This window comes from Carassius auratus, chromosome 27 (assembly GCF_003368295.1).
Source record: "Carassius auratus strain Wakin chromosome 27, ASM336829v1, whole genome shotgun sequence".
In the NCBI taxonomy this organism is placed as follows: domain Eukaryota; kingdom Metazoa; phylum Chordata; class Actinopteri; order Cypriniformes; family Cyprinidae; genus Carassius; species Carassius auratus.
This window is the reverse complement of record NC_039269.1, coordinates 2,856,657-2,876,728: the sequence shown is the minus strand read 5'-3', so window position 1 is coordinate 2,876,728 and position 20,072 is coordinate 2,856,657. Positions and strand designations below refer to the sequence as shown.

General features: G+C 38.0%; 1 protein-coding gene and 1 pseudogene across 2 annotated transcripts; both read right to left on the bottom strand.

Moving 5' to 3' along the window:
- Positions 1 to 283: 283 nt before the first annotated feature.
- LOC113045091 (kinesin-1 heavy chain-like) lies at positions 284 to 13,975 on the bottom strand. Of its 2 annotated transcripts, none has more exons than XM_026205247.1 (26): positions 13,648 to 13,975; positions 10,914 to 11,001; positions 10,750 to 10,823; positions 10,021 to 10,125; positions 9,852 to 9,900; positions 9,632 to 9,687; positions 9,398 to 9,485; positions 9,122 to 9,246; positions 7,974 to 8,078; positions 6,815 to 6,960; positions 6,479 to 6,627; positions 6,003 to 6,211; positions 5,776 to 5,844; positions 5,466 to 5,672; positions 5,223 to 5,366; positions 4,783 to 4,971; positions 4,531 to 4,648; positions 4,390 to 4,445; positions 4,202 to 4,311; positions 3,884 to 3,985; positions 3,602 to 3,662; positions 3,424 to 3,495; positions 3,149 to 3,253; positions 2,567 to 2,783; positions 2,092 to 2,227; positions 284 to 1,834 (listed from the first exon to the last, which is right to left on the bottom strand). In XM_026205247.1, exons 1-26 carry the CDS (start codon positions 13,771 to 13,773, stop codon positions 1,831 to 1,833), a joined length of 2,910 nt encoding a protein of 969 aa, XP_026061032.1. In that variant the 5' UTR covers positions 13,774 to 13,975; the 3' UTR covers positions 284 to 1,830. The 2 variants fall into 2 exon arrangements, with proteins under 2 accessions (XP_026061032.1, XP_026061033.1); XM_026205248.1 differs by having other exon boundaries at positions 4,783 to 4,968.
- Positions 13,976 to 15,222: 1,247 nt separating this feature from the next.
- LOC113046231 (E3 ubiquitin/ISG15 ligase TRIM25-like) lies at positions 15,223 to 19,190 on the bottom strand (annotated as a pseudogene).
- Positions 19,191 to 20,072: the final 882 nt, after the last annotated feature.

Below are 20,072 nucleotides of genomic sequence, written 5' to 3'. Positions count from 1 at the left end.
TAATTTGGATATCGTATGGTGCTTTTTATATATATATTACTTTTAACTTTTTTTTTTTAAATAAAAGCCATCCAAATTAACTTACAATGTCAGGGACAGAGACAATGAAATTGTTCACGTTTTACATTTTAAATGAAGTAAAAATGGCAGATAAAAATCTGCGTGAATGGCAAAAAGCTATTTTCATTGTCATTTGAGAGTGTGGCACTGTTAAGTCATGTTGCAATCAAAATGACAAGTCAACGAGTCAAAGTTAGCAAAACAAAATTGAAAAACAGAGACATGTATCAGAATATTGTTTTAATCACACATACATGCAGTTCATCCAGAAAAAGTGTCATCAGTAATTTCATCCCCTCGCACTCTTTCCTTCAACCAGAATCTTCCAAAAACACCTTGTACTGTTGGCATGATCCAGCGCATTTGTCCGTTGGTGGAACTGTTTGTCAACAAGTCATGGAGTTTCTATTACACAGTAATAAAAAGATTAGCTATTATTTTAAGTTTAATTAAATGTGTGGCATTCCCCATGAACGTCAATTAATTATCCTTCATGCACTGAAATGGAAGAATTTAGGGCTAATAACACAACTGCGCTGGTCCTTATGACATCTCTTATAGGTACAAAACACCCAGAAAGCAATACAGCTGAAAACGATACAGAAGGTTGTCATGTCCTGAAACTCACAATTCATAAGCATTTCATTATCAATATCAGGAGTGTTAAGTGTAAACAAATATAGTCTAGTTTGAGTAATAACGACACAGATTAGGTATTATTTCCTGCAGCATAAAAAGGAGAATTCTATCTTGAATTCAAACTAAACAACAAATGTCTGCAATGTCCTCAAGGAGATACCAGTTATTAGGGTAAGAAACATAAGCCCGCCCACACCATCATTCTGCTAAACTGATTGGCTGATCAGTCACAGCGGGAGAGCGGGAAAGCAATGACGCCACCTGAGGACTTCTACAGATGTCAGCTGACCACTTAGACATACAAGCTCGAATACAAAGTGATGCATTAGTGAGGATACATGACGAAAAAGTTAGAATACAGTCGTTTATGACTGTTAAAATAAGAACTTAGATATGCAAGATGTGATCTGTGAAAAGCAGGACAGGACAACCTTCAGCTGTTTGGCTAAAAAAAACAAGATCAACATCAAAATCTAACCATTAGCCTTTTCAACCGCAAGTTTAAATTGAAATACTTCCGGCATTAGCCTGCTGTGTAGGCCTGGTTACTCAAGTCTACAGTCCTTTCTACATTCCCCTTTAGTAACTACAGGTAGTAAAACCCATTTGGTTTCCGATCTGAATCTGTTCAGAGTGCTTTCACAAAGGTATATCTGAGTTTGTAGTGATACAGGAGATCCGCTGACAAGCACGCTTGGATGTCCCCAATTTAGGGCTTTTTCTATTCAAGCTTGCTGCAGTCTGACGCTCACCCGTATGAAATCGGGCCAGGAGCGAGGTCTTTTGCAGTTATCAGGCAGTAGCTTAATCAGAGGTTACAGGTGTGCAGAGAGCAGCTGAAGACGGATAAGAACTGATTGCACTGGCTTCTGTCAATTGTTCACTTTGCTTACATTTATTCTTGGTTTCCTTTTTATATCATGTGTAATGTGTGAGAGTGCAATATTCATAAAATTATTTGCTTTGGAGGGAAAAAAAGATGGGGAGTGGAACTGTACAGCCATGAATGTTTCGATTCGGACGTCCTCCCATGATGTGCACCGGCAGGAGGGATTATGTTAATGGAATGACAGATCTCCATGAAGACTTCTTGCATTCTTGCAGCTTTGGTAGTGAGGGAAAAACTCATCTTCAGCTAAACAAGACGAGAAGAACTGGCAGTGAGAATACTGGATCCAATAAAGTTGTGCTTCACAAACCCAAGGATTTCATACTCCCATGTGGGGAGCCCATGATTATTATTATTAATACGAATTTTAATTATTAGACACTGAAGTAAATAAAAAAAAAATTCCATAAACTAAGCTGTTGCACTAGAAGTGGGTCAGTAAATGTGCCATTGTGGTCTTCCTTCAAACAGAAGCCACAGATTCTTTCTTAAACTGTACAAACCTCTTCTCTGGTTTAGCTCCACCTCCTCTGATTGGAATAGGTTGGCTGTTCTGGAAGAGTACACCGCCACCTCCACGCACCACGCTGGGGTGTGTAGGAGAAGCTACGGGCTGCTGCCCAGGCCTGATGGGTTTAGCTATAACCAAAAAATACAAGTAAATCATGAGAGAAAATACTTTTTCTTTTTGTTGCATTAAAGGAGAAGTTCACATTCAGAACGAATTTACTTGTTTACTCACTCCCCACTGACTTGCATAGTAGGAAAAAAAAATACAATGGAAGTCTATGGTGCTCATCAACTGTTCAGAGCCCAACATTTTTCAAAATATCTTCTTGTGTGCTCAACAGGAGGAGGAAGCTCATACAGGTTTGGAACAAGTGTTGAGTGAGTAAATGACAGTATTTTCATTCTGAAAGTTAATTTACTCCTTTATTTTGAATCAAGGTGCCTGTGCTTGTGTAAATGTTCAGTCACCTATCTGTGCGGAGTGTCCTCTGCGGGCCATGTTTTTGGCTCTCACGGCCTCTTTGATGCGGTCCACCTCTGTCTGGTAGCGCTTGCGGTCACGGGACGCGTTCTCTTTGGCCTCTTTGAGTGCTGACTCTAGAGCCTTCACACGCTCCGCCGTCGCCCGCAGACGCTTCTCCAGTTTAGGAAGCTCACAGCGCAGGTCAGCGTTATCACGCACCAGCTAAAGACAGAAAAACACCAGTGAGTGAAAGAGACAAATCTAGTTTACAACAATCACTATTGTTTTTTTATTAGAAAGTATTTTGTTATTGTTTATCTTTTCATAAATTATGCATGTTGTTTTGCAGTTTTATTTCCATTAAAATACTTTGGAAATATGAACCTTAAAACATCTGTCATGCAAATAAAACATACTAAAATTGGCAATAAAGACTAAAGAGTAAGAGGAAAAATGTTAGATGCATAAGCAAAATAAAAGGAATTACTTAGGTAATTATTTAGTTTGTACATTTTGATTTTGAACAAGTAAAAACATTTACTAACGTGTGAATCATATTAAGAGAACTTTTTTTGGTTTGGATTTACCTGTTTATGGACCTTGGTGAGTTGTTCTAGATTGTTTTCCAGGAAAGAGATCTTCTGCTTCTGAGCAGCGCTGCCACCAGTTTCATCAGAGTCCATCTCTGCACTCTACACAGGCAAAAAAATAAATAAAAATCCTTCTATTAAATACCCACTAAGTTGACTACTTGGAAAGAAAACACAGTATATGGATTTACACTGACATAAGTTTACTTTCAAAACAGACAAAGAATAGATATGAAAACTAAAAGGAAGATGCACAAGAGATGAACTCCTACCTTTTTTACACGAGTGGCCAGATCCTGAACAAATAGTTTCCTGAGGTTGTGCAGAGTCTGCAGCTCTTTGGCCTTAAATAGTTGAAAAATAAAGTTTTTTTGAATATACACACTACATGATGTGAATAGAACTCATCTTTAGTCGCTCTCTAGTGCTGACATGAAGAACTGCACTCACCACAGTCTCCTCCAAGCCTTTCAGATCCTGTCTGGCCTGTTCTCTGCGGTCCTGCATCATACTGTAATGTGCACACAAACCCATTAAAACAGCTCATCACTAGAGACAACTGTAATTTATTATAAATTTAATATGCAGCTGTGTATTTACGCCTAATGGAAAATTGGTTAGATTCATTACCGAAACCTGGGAAATGTAGATATCATAGAGATTCATAAACAGTTCCAGCAGTTTGACTGCTACAATAATGGAGTTGAATAGAACTGACTGTGCATTACATACGTGAGCTCGTGTAGTTTGCGGCTCTTCTCCTGGTCGGTGGATTTGAGTTTTTCATGTTCTACCCTCAAACGCTCCTGCTCCAGCAAGATCTTCTGATTCAGGCTAGAGAGAGGAGAGAATTTATTAGCTATTAGGGTGTTATTATAAATACTTCTGTGAATCAAGGGCTGCTAGTCTGAAGTTTAACTTTGATATTATGTTATAGGTGAGTTCGGACTGTGTTTCTACTTCTGGAAATCAGTCAGTACATTAACACACACTTCACCAGTTCAGTTTCGGACTGAAATTGCTTTGTCAACTGAAATGCATGTATCATACTCTTGTAGATCTGTAATGAGTTTCTCTTTGGTTTCCAGTTCATCTCTCAGGCTGCTGAGCTGTTTCTGATGGGCCTCTCTGTGACTCTGGATCTGCTTCTCAACCGCTTCCTAAATACACAAATATACACTCGTATTAAAAAAACAAGCCCATTTGTGAGTGTGTGCGTGTGTATACACATTTCTTACCTTGACCTCATTGGCACTCTGAATCTCACTCTCTTTCTCCATTGCAGTGACCTTCTCTGTTGTCACAAACACAAACAAAGTGTTGGAAGCAGAAACTACTGTATTATTTTGAATTGTTTTCGCATATGATCCTGTGTGTACCCTGTGCACTGATTTTGACCAGCTCTTCATTGAGAGAGTCCACATCCTCCTCAAGCTGTCTCTTCTTGTGCTCTACATTCTGCAGATACTCCGTCAGAGACTTAATTTTTGCCTCGTGCTGCAAAACAAACATTCATTTGTTAATATCAAATATGTATTTATTCATATGATTATGGTTCAGTAGATTAGTGCAGGGTTTGCCATGTAAGAAATAACTTGAGAACTTAAGGAGGCAAGAGTGTAAGACCGTACCTGGGAGATGAGTAAATGGCATGCTGCAAGCTCCTTCTCAGTTTCATCCATGGTTTTGTTGCTCTCAGACTGAGTGTTTTCTAGCTGCTTGCAACGTTTGACCATTGATTTGACTTCGGACTTCATCTTACTGATGTAGAGTCTGGCTACAGTGAACTCTTCATCTATAAGACCACTGCCCTCGTGCTGCTGCGGAGAGAGAGATACCTCAGTATCGCTCAGCTTTGAACTCGAAGTTATGGTTATTAAAGCTACAAAAGGTACTAAATAACCAATAAAGGGGAAGTGTATAATCATTTACTGTTTATCTATTCATATATTTATATAAACACTTTATAGATACAGATACTTCGTTTAACAACTACAATAAGCCATTCATAGGCTGGTGATTATAGTTTGGCGGAACATACACACTTCACCTTACCTTAAATGTCACTCACCTTGATGTCATTGTTGCCCACTGCAATGCCAATCTCAGTCAGATCTTTTAGCAGTGATGACATCATCTCAGTTACCCTCTTCTTCTGGTGATTGGCCATTTCTTTCAGTTTCTGCAGCTCTGAGTCTATAGACGCCAGAGTACTCTGGAACAGAGAATGTTTTAAAGTCAAGTTTAGCGTCATTCTTGTCATAGCAGAGTGTAGGTAAAAGACTGATGTATAATTAGCCCTTCTGGCACTTACAGACTTCTGACCAAGTTCTTCGCTGAGGGCTTCAAACTCCTTGGTTTTGTCCTCCACCTCCTGACTTTTCTGGTCGTAGTTGACAGCGAGCTCCTCCAGGGCCTGCAGCACCTCCTTCACCTCCTCTTTAGATGCATCGTTCTCCAGCTGTAAACGAGTCAGCTCTGACTGCAGGTTATCATGGTCTCTTCTTGACGAGGCCAGCAACTGCAAAACATATGCAAAAACATACACAAGCATGAATATACAAAGTGTACTTGTTAATTCTCTTTTACAGCAATTTCACATGTGCACATCAGAGTTCACAAACCTCTTCCTGGTCCAACATCTGCTGCTTGAGCTTCTCCACCAGCTGAGACTGCTGATTAATCTCTTCATCCTGGAGAGAGAGGAGATGCAAAACACAAAAATCAAGCTCTCATTCAAGTGCAATCAATCTCTTTAGGAAAGTCATCATGCTTTTATTCTTCTAACTGTGACTGTAGCAACTAGGACATTTTGTAAATTCATATATATTAAAAGAAACTGTGAGTGTACCTTGTCATCAAGCTGCTTGTACATTTTGGCGAGTTCAACCTCACATTTTTCCTTCTCAACATCGGTGAGTCGGACTCCTAGCATCCCTGGCATGGGCGGCATGCTTGGTGTGGATGCAAATTTATCATTATTAATGGTGTTATCCAGCGCCAACACTTCAGCATTAATCTTCTCTTTATCAAATTGCTCCTCTGCAGGTACGCTTTCACCTGCGAAACACAAACAGAGAACTCTGAGGAAATGCAAACGGGAACTTTCAAAAGTTTAAACCTAAATAAAATATTTGAGGACTTTAAAAAAAGTTAAAGGAATGTACAATGAATCTTATCAATCACTTAAGATACAAAAATGCAAAACAGAAGCATTTCATAAGTGGTTTCAGACAGCACCGCAAAGTTTTGAATGCATTAAGAACAAAACTAACACAAATGGAAAAATATAATAATATACATAATAATCATAAATAGGGATCTGACCATTTCTCCAGCGGTTGAGTTCGTTCTCCAGCCATGTGATGGTGTTTCGAAGGCTCTTGTTTCGTTCCTTCTCTCGCTCATATTTCTTCTTCCATTGCTCTGCTGTCAGCTCTACATTCAAAATCACTGTGTTCTTAATCGTCTTGGCTCTGCAAACATAAACCCAATCACAGCTGTAAACTGGTGTCTTTCTCTTCCCACAATCTTTGCATAAATATATAGCTGTAATTATTCTTGCATAAATGCATTACAAACAAGTGAGAGCAGTGACACCTTTATTATGAATGATGAGAACAGACAGTGACAGAGCTGAAGAGCATGAATGTTTCTGCTCACCTCTGTCCGAACATAAGGGTTGATTTGGTCTCGGCCTCGTTATATGAAGAAGGAGAGCAGCAGATGACGATGGTGGTCCGGCAGTTTCCACCCAGAGAATCCTGCAAGATCCTTGTCATTTTACTGTCTCTGTATGGAATGTAGGTCTGAGAAAGAAATTAGATCGAACATGAATAAAACATTTAAATATATCATGAAGTTAATTGATGAAGTAAATGTTCAGTATAAAGTTCAATGACCACAACTGAGGGAAATAAAATAATTAATTTGTTCAAAGGTGTTTCGAGAAGCCCTTGTGCCAAACTGTTCTGCCGACAAGCAGAACACAAGGACTGTTGTGTCCTAGCATGGTAGTTTGCTGCCTATCATGTGCAGAACTGTATGTTTCTGGCTTGGTCTCAGTATAATTTTTATAAAGTATTTTACATGTACTTTAATTCCTACTTGTGTCTTTTAAGATGTTAAACTCATAACCATTTAAAAATCTTTTACCCAAACAATGAAAACTACAGGATGCACAATACTGGCCAAATCTCACATTGTGTATGAAAGTACAGGAATTTTCACCAGATTACTTAAAGATGCCACTATAAAAATAAAATAAAAATTCAGAACTCAAAACTTTCTCATTAGTCTATATTGCTTATATTGAAGCCAGTCTGCCAAAACGACAGCTTGTGGAATGTGCCACTCTATGATAGCACTATTGTGGCTAAACACTACATCACTGCCTGTTCAGCTCCGCCCACCAATTTCTGCATGTAGAGTAAATAACGAGAGGGGCGAATGCAGTACTACGAAGAAATCAAATGATAAACATCCTTCAAGAAAACAAGATGCTGTTCAGTGCCAAGTTGTCTTTTCATTGCCTTCCCTCTGATCCCGACGTTAGGAAAGAGTGGATGAACTTTATATTTAATGAAGTTCCAGACTGCGTCAAAGAATTTGGTTATTTTTTCACTTCACTTTATTCGTTTACAAACTAGGAACAAGTCGACGAACGATTTTCAGAAAGATTGAAACTAAAAGACAATGCTGTGTCGAATATAATATACACAACTCATACACGTTTGCCTCACAGCTCCAGGACCTAAACGCAGACCTGAGTGTACAGATACATATGTGCCTGTGTGTGTCTGTGTGTGTGTGAGAGACTCACCGAGCTCTCGGCTAAGGCTGATATCACGTTGCCCAGAGATGACAGAGACTTGTTGATGTTTTTGGCTTCATCCAGCACAGCGCCTTCAGCTCCTGTTTTACTGACCTGTGAGAGAACACAAGAGTTTAACACACTCAACTCATGTTTTACTGCACTACACGATAGGGGTAGCACTGACTATCAACTTTAATGTCCTGCCAATGTGTTTTAAGCTTGATGTCGACTAGTCGCTGGTCCTACAAAGGGCGCAACAATAAATATTTTAAGTCCACATTTACACTCCAATTCTAAACACTTAAAATGACAAATAAATGCATAAACCAAAAGCGCTCCACAAAGTGAATCACCGATTTAATCTAATGAGCTGCTGCATTGTAATGCACACACATAGGCTACAGACAGTAGCTCACACATCACACACACACAGACTCATTCAATAGCACGCAGATGTATTGTCAACATTGTTCTGTGATTTCTGAATAATATAGCTTAGAAACTGAAAGGTTCTAGCACGTTTCTAAACTAAATCCCACAACTTCACTATTAGTAGAGAGATGCTGCCAGGTGAATGAATGAATACACGGAAGTGGAAAAAAGAAGTGCAGGTACTAGTGGAACTGGACGTCACTATTCTCTCCACAATATCTAATGAAATCGGCTGCGTTTTCTCTGCATTAGTGCTGTTTTGAACTTATTTTTGGAATTTACTTACTTGGCCTTTCCAGGAGTTTACCAGTTTAAAATGATGCAATCACAAAACCCTGCTTTTCATTTTTAAGGTATTGTTTTAATTATAATGTACTGATTCAAATGAGTAAATCAATAACTATTTATTATTCTACTACTCTGTGTGCCCCCCCTGAAATTCTCTGGCGAACGAGCAGAAATCTGTGAGAAATATAAATAGAAAAGAAATGCTAAAAGTGAGCTGTTATAAGAGCAATAGTTATGTGGGCAGCGCTGTTTCATATGCCATAGCATAGATGTGCATAAACTGTTCGTGTCTCAGACCAACGTTCAGGCTTATTTGATCATTAATGACACGATCAGCAACTAGTCGACTTTGACTTTCAAACACATAAAAGTCGACTTGAAAAAATCTGAAGTCGTTCAACCCCTACTACAAGACAAAAGTCTGACACACACACCTTCTCACTGCCTGCCAAGTCGACTAGGTAGAGTTTCCCGCTGAGCTTCTGTTCTGTCTGTGTGTTCTCCTGCTTCACATTGATCAGGAAGATACTGTGACTCCTGGAGCTGTGTTCATTCATGTCTGAGACACACACAGAGACATTATTACAACGAAGCCCACACAGCATTGTTTACAAGCATTAGCTCAATGAAGGAACAAGATGTTACAGTTTCCTGGTAAGATCTGTTTTAGTCTGTTTAAGGAAATATTTATTCTCTATGTGCATTCATACTTGTCACAGCTACATGTCTGTTAGATTTGCCCTCGTCAATAGTGTCCATCACCTCGTCTGGACTGGAAACAAATCGCTCAGTGCAGCCCTAAAACCAGAAGGACACACGATTACACTAAACAACTTACATTCTTTAAAGAACAACGGTAATTACCACTTTGTGCAAGGATTTTAATGGGGCACTGCCTGGTAACTTTGGTGACGGTGATGGGACATCAGGTTTCATGAACTCACCTTGACATAAGGAACCCTGTTTTTGTCTTCATGTACAGATAAATTAGTCTTTGAAACTAAAAGACAACAAGAGAGAGCGATAGAAAGAAACATTAGGTCACAACAAAAGCAGCATTATAATTGTTGTACTACTGAGTTTTAGATGATCTGAACATCATTAGAAGTGCTTTTAAGATGAAGTGGTTAGCAGACGTAAGGTTAAAACAGTCACCACACTCACCATCCAACAGGTCCCGAATCTTATCCATATAAATCTCAAAATATGACACCTGACAATAAGTAAAAACACAATCAAAAGAGCAGATATAAATATGAAGCAATAAGTCAAGCTTTTAAAGAATAAGAAGAAATGCTGATAATAAAAATAGTGTGCAAAGGCAAAGACTTACTTTAATGTGGAACTCCAGGTTTTCATCCATAGAGTAAATATAGTTAAAGATGTCTTGCACAATTCTGGGAATGATTCCCATTCCATCAGTGTCATGGAGATTTCCCTAAAGAACAAACACAATACCTCATTCATAAAAGTAGAATAAACATTGTGTAAAGACACCTGTTTTCTTCATTACATGGTTCACACTATGGCTTAAGAGCTTGGTCAGTAAAATGTATTATGATTCTGAAAAAGTCTTATGCTCGCCAAGTCTGCATTCATTTGATCAAAAATACAGTTCAAAACTCTAATACAGTACACTACTGAAATATTCAGTGTCATATGATGCATGAGAAACATTATTATATTTTGATTGTGTTATTTTCAGGATTCTTTGATGAATAGGAAATTTAAAGAATAGCATTTATTTTCCTCCTTTTGTAATATTATATAATGTCTTTATGGTCACTTTAATGTTTCCTTCCTTGCTAAATAAATATATAAATTAAAAAACAAATCTGACCCCAAACATTTGTATACTGAACACCTTAAGCCTCAACCTGCTACACACTCAAAAACGACCCTAAAAAGAAAGTATATATGACACATGAACCATATAGATCTTCCAGACACAAGGTATGGGGAAAATATTAATATTTACATGTGATTATGTAATAGTGTTTGGCATAGAAATTATGACTTTTTTATTTTCACCAGAGATATGTCAGCTGTATTTCTCCCTCACCTCCATTGTGTGCGTTTTCCCCGAGGATGTCTGACCATAGGCGAAAATGGTTCCATTATAGCCCCCAAGTACATCTGTGAGAACAGGACCATGCTTAAAACTTATTCCATGTTCTGCTTTTTGCTTTGATTCAGAGGTCTATCAAGTGACCTTTTTGCTTTTACCTTTGACGATTTGTTGAGCGCAGGCTGTGTACACTTGCTCCTGAGACGTATTGGACTGGAAAACTCTGTCAAACACATACGGCCTACCCTGTGGAGAAAAGAAAGCCCATTCAGGACAAGTACAATTAAATCACTGAACTGAGGTTTTCAAGAGTTACGGTGACAATACATGCAACAGCCTGAATTGTTACAGGATAAACAGCTTGGATTGATTTATCAGCTGACTACGGTAGATGTGAAAGAATGAAGATTTGTGCAAGTAATTTGTACAATTAATTAAAAACTGCAGCATGAACGTAAATTGCATATACTGTTGTCTCAAAGGAACGTGGTGGTTATACCACCATAATTACTAAGAAATTATAAAATCATTCATTTACTGGCTCCAAGTTTTATTGCATAATATTAAATACTACTACTAATAAAAAAAAATCTATAACATTACTTTCAATATATTAAAATAACTTACTATTACTAAAATGTAGCATTTAGGTTTGCTGGGATTAAAACTTGAATGAGCAAAAAAAAAAAAAAATTTACAAAGTATCGCAGTCTAACCCAACGTGTATTTGATTAAATTTATTCATTTAGCAGAAATGTTTATCCAAAGCAACTTACAATTGATGCAACATGAAAAATACAACAAGTGATTTATCTTAAGTCTGTTTACATCCAACTTTATTGCATGTTACTGGGGTGTTAGGACCCACACAGACTACAGAGTGAGAATCCCCTGCTGGCCTCACTAACACCTCTTCCAACAGCAACCTTGTTTTTCCCAGGATGTCTCCCATCCAGGTACTGACCAGTGTCAGCCCTGCTTAGCTTCAGAGGGCAACCAGTCCTGGGCTGCAGGGTGATATGGCTGTGGCAAAAACATTTTAATATTTCTTTTATGAACTGGTAAAGATGGTCAATAACAGTGAAACAGATTACCAGTTTCAATCTACAATGCTCACCATAATAAGCTTTTACTCTTATGCTTGGGCTGGACACAATACTGATACAGAAGCAAGGCTAGACTCTTGAGAGAAGAGAACATTTTCCCAGAGTTAAATCGAGACGCTCTCTTAGACACACAGAGGCCCAGGGACTGCACAGGGTGGAGCGCTCTATTTCCAAAGCATTATCTCACCTTCCTTCTAGTGCTAACACACTCTTTTCAAATGACTGTGGATAATCTTGAAGGAGTCTCTCTACAATTCCTGAGCATTCTCTCACGTTATCTTCATACACACAAGAAGACTATTAAGAGAGCGAGCACTGAACAAAAACAAACATATCCATCTTTCAGGACTGTACCCAGGACAGGAATACCTGACCCTCGAAAAGATCATAAAAGATTTGTGAAACTGAAGGGGATGTACAAGAAAAAACTTTTTTATTTATTACATGAAAAGGGATGGTAGTCACCTGTATGATTCAGCTTGCCAAATGGCATGTTTGCTTCCAAATGCCATTCATAATACCATAGTTTAGTCAGTCTTGAAGCTTATGGCATATGACTGTCATGTTTGAACTGGGTTTAAAGATAATAAAAGCACAGTGAGAATGATTGATCAATTCTCCACACACAAGTGTTCCTGTCGTTCAGTGGTAGAGCATTGCGTTAACAGCGCAAAAGGTTGTGGGCTTAATTTCCAGGGAACATACATACTGGTAAAAAAATTTTTTTTAAAGTAGCCAGAATGCACTAAGTCGCTTTGGATAAAAGAGTCTGCTAAATGCATAAATGTAAATACATGTAGATGCCAATGCAACACTAATATTTCTGCAAATACATGTTAATTTCAGGTCTTTGGATCAATAGATGACTAGTTTTATAGATTAATAGGTATGTGCTAGAAAAAGAGGTTTAACCAAGCTTTTGTTTTCAAATTATCCAATAAGCAACCAATTTCACTTGTCAATCACAAACATTTAAGTAAATGTGACTGCTGATGTTATAAAGAGCAGGAGTTTTCAAACTAGTGTCCAATAAACTTTCATGTTTCTGTAAGGGTTTATAAAAAATAAAAATATTGGATTGGCATTTCGATTATTTGCCTAGGTTAATTACGGTAACAACATAAAATTTAGTTAATTTACCAAATGAAATTGTCTTGTTACAAAACTTCACATTTTCACACACATACATCATAAATTGGTATTTATGAATGACAATATGTAGCTTCATTATTGCCTAATATTGCTAAATATTAATAAAAGAAATTGGGACATATTTGTCGAAACGTTTGATTTTCTCTCAGTATTTACAAACGCACACAAAATATGGACAGTTTCCTGCTCATTCAACATATATCTAACGTTACACCCAAACTTACAATTGTATTGTATTGTATTGCGTGTATAAAATAATAATATAAAACTATAAGGTGCAACCACTACTTATCATAAACTGAATAAATAAAAATAAAATACGTTTTCGCTGTCCTAAAAGTGTATAACTGTGTTTCCGCGTTGACTGTGCAGGGCTGGCTAACACGGTTAGCATGAAGCTCATGAGAAAACGACACTGAAATTAACTAAATTAACATTTATGTCCGAATGAAATGGTCGGTTTCGAGTAACACCGGAGCTGATACAGAAGCTGGTGTCGGTGTCAAATATTCAGATGAACAGCTCTTGACAAATTCTGGTTCTGATGGACTGCGGTCATTAGCATTAGCCGCTCGCGCGAAACCAACCGAAAAATAAAGGATACGAAATAACTCAGTCCAAACATAACACTCACCCCGATCACGACGCTGTCCTCTCCCTGAAATCTGGCGATGTATTTGTCCCCCCTCGTCACCTCCGAGCTATTCAATGGCCTGAAACGGCACATGACTTTAATGGTGCACTCCGCCGGGTCCGCCATCTTCCCCCGGTTACCGAATCACGAGAATACCGGCCAAAACACACGCACACATACGGATACAGACACGGTTGGAGGAGTGGGGACACCGCCTCGCTCCAAAATCCCGGCCTGGGTTGTTGTTTCCCGGCCCGTGTGACAACACAGAAAGAGCCGCGTTGGAGGATCAGCCGGCCTCCGGTTCGGTGACGTCACTTCGCACTCGTCACCGTCACGGAGATTAACATAAAATAACGAGCAGAAAATAATAGATTATATGGCAAACAAAAAATTGTCTAATGACTTAAAATTACCCCCAAACTGAAATTAAAATTCCACAAAAATTAAAGGTGACATTAAATCATATTAAAATTTATTTTTTATTAAAGTGACGTGATTGTCTTATTAGTATCTAGTTTTATGCTTTTTTGTTTTAATCTCTGTGATTATCTTAATTTATTTACAATAAAATTTGATTCAAACATTATTAGCTTCATGTGATAACGTTTTTACTTATATTTTTATTGATAATATCACATACTGCACCATATGACTTTGTATTATCTATTTTGTAATATCACACAGTTTCGTTGATCCATACAGTCTAAACCCAGGATAAACCCAGGCTGAATGAATGTGGTATCTAATTTAACTAACTAACTAAATAACTATCAAATCTATCTGGATGATCGGGATATGACTGCTCTGTGTTAGTTCAAGTAATAATTATTTTCTCCTCAGACAAGCAAAGGTATTTATTCACAGTGTTTTCTTCCAGCGTGAACCAATGGAAATCTGAAAGCCACTTCTAAACCAGAATTTTTTTATAAAATTTATAAGAATTTATAACTTTTTATAAGAAATTCCTCTCTGCAGAAATGCTCCAGTTTCTCTCTCAGACGAGACACAGATTTACCAACATAATCAAGAGACGAGAGCTGACAGTGATGCTGGGTGAGTCTGTAGATCCAAGAGGAACAGAGAGAGACTGGAAACTCTACCCAGACACAATAGAAACACCAGCTAAAGACACAGAAACATATCTCCAACACAGTCACTCACATACACATGCTGCCCCCTGTCAACATGACAGTTGAAAGTACTGTTATGTAGATTTTAATCCATTTTTTTTAAAACTCATATGTTTTAATGTGAATACAGCAAAACTGTGTGACAAATGCTTCTGTCTAAAATACAAAACTGGGGTATAAGTCTGCTGTGGAGGACACTTTAATTAAAATCTGGCCCATGTAACAAAGAAACCAGACCTTGAAATAATATCAAACATGAAAAGTCATGTAGGCTACTGACCACTCTGTAAATGTAATTTTACAGATTATTGTAATAAATAAATAAAAGCCATTTTTCAGTGCATAAAGCCCAGAAGTTTTCTGCCATTTTAGTAACATTTTGAATGAAATTTCATTTACAACGAATCCTATTGTTACAGACCTGTTATATACTATAACTCTGTCAGTCTGTGAAAACTCGTCTAAGGGAACTGGCCAGTCCTGGAGTCTTAAACTTAGCTGCAAGTTGCTCTACTTTACGACTTCCCTCTGAATAGTCAGTAGCAGTCCATACCACTGCATTGGTGGAGGTGATCATGAGTTTGAGCTCAGTGTTTTTGCTGATGATGTGGTTGGCACATATTTTCAACACCTCATCTTGTTGCATTTGCAGACGGTCTCCCTCACTGGATGGAAAAGGATCTTGATATCTCGTACAACACGTTCTTTCCACTGTTCATTTTCACAGTCCCAGTGGTAATGTTCGGTCCTTTCTTTGAATAGGATTTCTTCATCCTCCTCACCAGACTTCACCTCCACCTCTGGCAAGGAAACAATTAGCTTAAACTGGATATCATCAAGGGTTGTTTCATCACTTCTGCTCTCTACTCCTGCATTGTATATTTCCTTTCCTTCATTTTGAGTTGCTGTACTTCCAAAGTCCTGTGAAGTGAAGTACTGATCTACTATTAGTCAATTTATTTGGATTAAAACCATAAAAACACATAGCTGTAAAATCATGAATCTTTTTGGTGCTGTAGGATGTGAATGAAGATTCTTGTATGTTCATTATTATCTATCATATTTCAACCATGATTAGAGTCGTCTGATAAAATATATATATATACTATTCTCATTATATCATGTTACATCAATAACGATCCACACTCATTTCTCACTCCTGTCATAGATTCTCTTATATTACACAGATATATCCACACAACTCCCAACCTCCCACTAATAGCATCCACACACACTCTTTACACAGTACCTGCTCCCAAAATTCAAATTTATTTAAATGATCTGGCTAAAGCTGGTCAGTGTTTTTACTCACTCTGTTCCCTTTAACCAAAAAAGTATTTTTATTTTCTGTATTTTTATCCAAAGTGAACTGATGGAAATCTGAAGAAAAGGAACACATAATCTGAATCAGGAAATATGAATTAAAATATCAAATAAAACAGAAAGTGTATTCTTTTAACTATGTTATTGTGTGTCTGAACATGTGTTTGCATACTGACTTACTTGGTTGACACTCCTCTCTGGTCTTGGGCTCAAGAGGGGGAAAGTTCTCAGTGTATGTTACTACAAATAAAATCTAATCCAAATATATTATGTATATCTTTTCTTTTTTCTTTTTTGTAATCTTTGCAAATGATACGTCACTTAATTCTGAAAGTACCATAATAATTGAGTACTTAGATTTACCAGATATAATTTTTATATTTGCAGAAATGCTCCAGTTTCTCTTTCAGATGAGAGACAGATTTACCAGCATCAGCAAAAGAGAGACGAGAGCTGACAGTGAGTCTGTAGATCCAAGAGGAACAGAGAGACTAGAAACTCTACCCAGACACAAAGACACAATAAGACCAGCTAAAGACACAGAAACATTTGATAGAAACACACTCTGTACAGCATGCTCTTCCCACACTGACACTGTCCTGTTTGTCAGATCTCTGTTACCTGGAAGAAATGGATGTGAAGGTCTTCTTCAGCAGCCAGAAGTTGTTATTCTGCTCAAAACTCATCTTTTGAGACTCCATAGCCTTTCTCAGCTCTTCAAGCTGCCTCTGTCTCTCCTGGATTTTGTGGCAGAATTTTCTTCGAGTTTCCTTCAACTGTCTCTGTTGGGAAACTGCATTGTTTAGTATTTTTATTTTGATAACCAATAAGTTTTTGACTTTCAATAGTATTTAGAGAACACATGGCACAGCCAGATAAACAAATTATGACAATATGTTTAAATATTTTTCAGATTTACATTTGATATTTGCATTAGAATCCTTTACATCAGTTCATACCTGTTTCTCAATCCTCTCTGCTACAGCTGATACAGTCTTATGGGTTTTGTGCTCAGGCATCACACACAAATAGCATATACAGTGCTGATCAGTGAGACAGTAGATCTCCAGCAGTTTCTCATGTTGAGTGCAGATCATCTTCTGCAGTCGTCCAGGGGCGTCCATTAGATTGTGTCTCTTACCTCTGAATAAAGTCTCATGTTGTTGAGTTCAGACAAACCAGACAGGACTTGATGGCTTTATATTTATCTCCCTTACTCCACATCCCCAAATTCAGCATAACACTGAGCAGGATGAGCAGCTTGTAGTTTTGTGTACTTGAGCTTCTCCAGCACTTCAGCCAGCATAGTGTTTTCACCTAAAACAGGTCTTGGAGTGAAGGTCTGTCTGCACTGAGGGCAGCTGTAGACTCTCTTCTGATCATCCTGATCCCAGCAGCTTGTAATACAGCTCACACAGTAACTGTGAACACAGGGAATGATCAGTTGAACTGATTATAAGTCAAATATACACTAGATTCTACCATTTTGCTAAACATAGAGGGTCCTCCTGAATTAGGTCCAGACAGATTGAACAGCTGAACTGATCCTGAGCCAAAGAAATACTAGATTTTGCCTTTATACTGTATAGACGAATACATACAGCAGCTCAAAAAACGCTTATTCTTAGGAACAGCAACAGCAAAATACAAGGAAGAAAAACCACCTAGTCAGGCTCTTACAGACGCACTAGGAAGCAGGGATGAGTTTCACTTCCATTGTAATGAAGGCAGGAGTGAGTAAGAGAGAACAAACAAATATACCTGGCTGCCACCTGCAGAACTGGTTTCTCCACCCCTCATTATTACACTTTATGTTGGATCTTGTTTTGATTTAGTTTTCATGGACTTTAGTTTGTATTTGTTGTTATGGGTTTTCCACTAATTTGTCCACACCTGTTTCGTTTAATAAACTTTTTATGTTTTGAACAATTTTTTACATTTCTTCCCTTTATAATTTGGTTCAACATCACATTAATATTCTGGGCATATGAATATGACTTTTAGTTGAAGTATATGTAATTCACATATTTCTTTCATTTAAAGTGAAGTAGTTTAAGGCAGTTAAAAAAAAGAAAAATAAATTGTACTGGTAATTTTTTGCCTTGTCCATATTTAGTAATTTTACTGGCATTTTCGCTAACCCTAAAACTCAACACATTGAGGTGCGAAAATCCCAAATTCTTTCATTTTAATTCAGGACACTGTAACTCCTCTGTACCGGTCCCAAGCCTGGGGCCAAGTGCCTTAACAGGACTGAGCAAGGAGGGAAGTGGTCATCCCGCCAAAATGACCAGAACTGGGTGACCAGAGAAACTAGGCAAGAAACCGTTGGAACTGTTGGATGGAAAACACCCAACTGCCATCCAAAATACTCAGGCAATAATGGCCATCAACGTGGAAAGTGCACTGGTACACAACAGAACAACACATCATTATGCTTCTCATGTTTAAATGCAATTGGTTTTATTTACATAGAAAGAAAAAATAATAATTATTTGTATTTTACTGTCAACAATTTTTTTTAAACATTTATTCATATCTGGCTCCTACACTATGACCATAACCATACTGATGTCTGGAGGGTTAGTCTCATATCTGTGTGTAATGTCAGTCACACCAGTTGACTGATTTATCAATGTTATTTGTAGAATTTCTGAACTATTGGGTTACATCACCTTATTTCACTACTGATTCATCATCTCCCCAGAAACCAGTTTCTCAAATCCACACTTACATGTAATCAGATTAGATATGATAATGTATGCAACTTGGCCCAATGCAGTCAATGTGAGGCATTGTTGTGGGATGTTGCAACTGCACCGAGGTGAGATGGACGGCCATATACAGGTCTCATTTCACACTGAAAAAACGATTAGATTACTTGTGTGAGTTCCTAACGAACCTTGTTAAATTAACTTCATACAGATTATGAATGAATGTGGTGTGGACTAAATATGAGGATCATTGTGTCAGAGACGCTGTAGAAGGACAGAGTTCCTGCACCGTGATCCACGTACACTGCAGTGGAGTTCTAATATCAGTTCATACCTCTTTCTCAGTCTTCTGTGCTGCAGCTGACAGTCTCATAGTTTTTGTGTTCATCCATTGTATATAGATAACATGTACAGTGTTCATCAGTGAAACAGTAAATCTCTAGCAGTTTCTCATGTTGAGCAGGCACGTGCACACATAGACATAAAAAAGGGGTTTGAGTACCTGCCCTTTTTCTTCCTCTTGAGAAAGTGCCCTTTTTTGCTGGGGAGTTTTTTTTTTTTTTTAAGAATATACAGTATGTACAAATGTGTATTTCTGTTTGCGCACAGCTTACCCTGTCAAACGAATAAATCAAAATCAGGTCGGGTCGAGAAATTCGATGCCTTTCTCCCCTCCACATCTCTGTGCAGCACAGCAGTGTAGCACTGACCGGCACATCACACATTGACTGTTTTTATACAGTCTATGATTACACCACAGACAGGCAGACAGCCCCAGAAGTGAAGCCTTTCGGAAGCTAATTATCCGAAAGACAAAAAAAGGCAAATATAGGCCTATTTAATTTTTCTTGCTAACATCCATGACTCATAAGAGCTATGGCTGCATCCAACAACTTAGGCAGGTGACTTGCTGCCTTCGCTGTTACAGGCAATGATTTTGCAGCCAGCGTTTTTGCACAAAGGCACCTCATGAAACTGATTTTAGACCGGCTTCTGAGGCAGAGTAATGGTTTAATGATCTACAGCAAAATATAGAGAGCTTTGGTGATAACTAAGCGGATATTTCATTACTGCAATATTCATTTCTCACTAGAAATAACATCAAAGTGGAAAATGTTGTTCAAAAACATAGATTTACGCACAAACTGACCACAGACTGCAACTTTTAGATGCCATCTTTATTTTTTGGCTTAACTGTCACAGAATGCATTGCAGAGGATTGTGGGATATCAAAGGCAGCAAAAGTTACATCTAT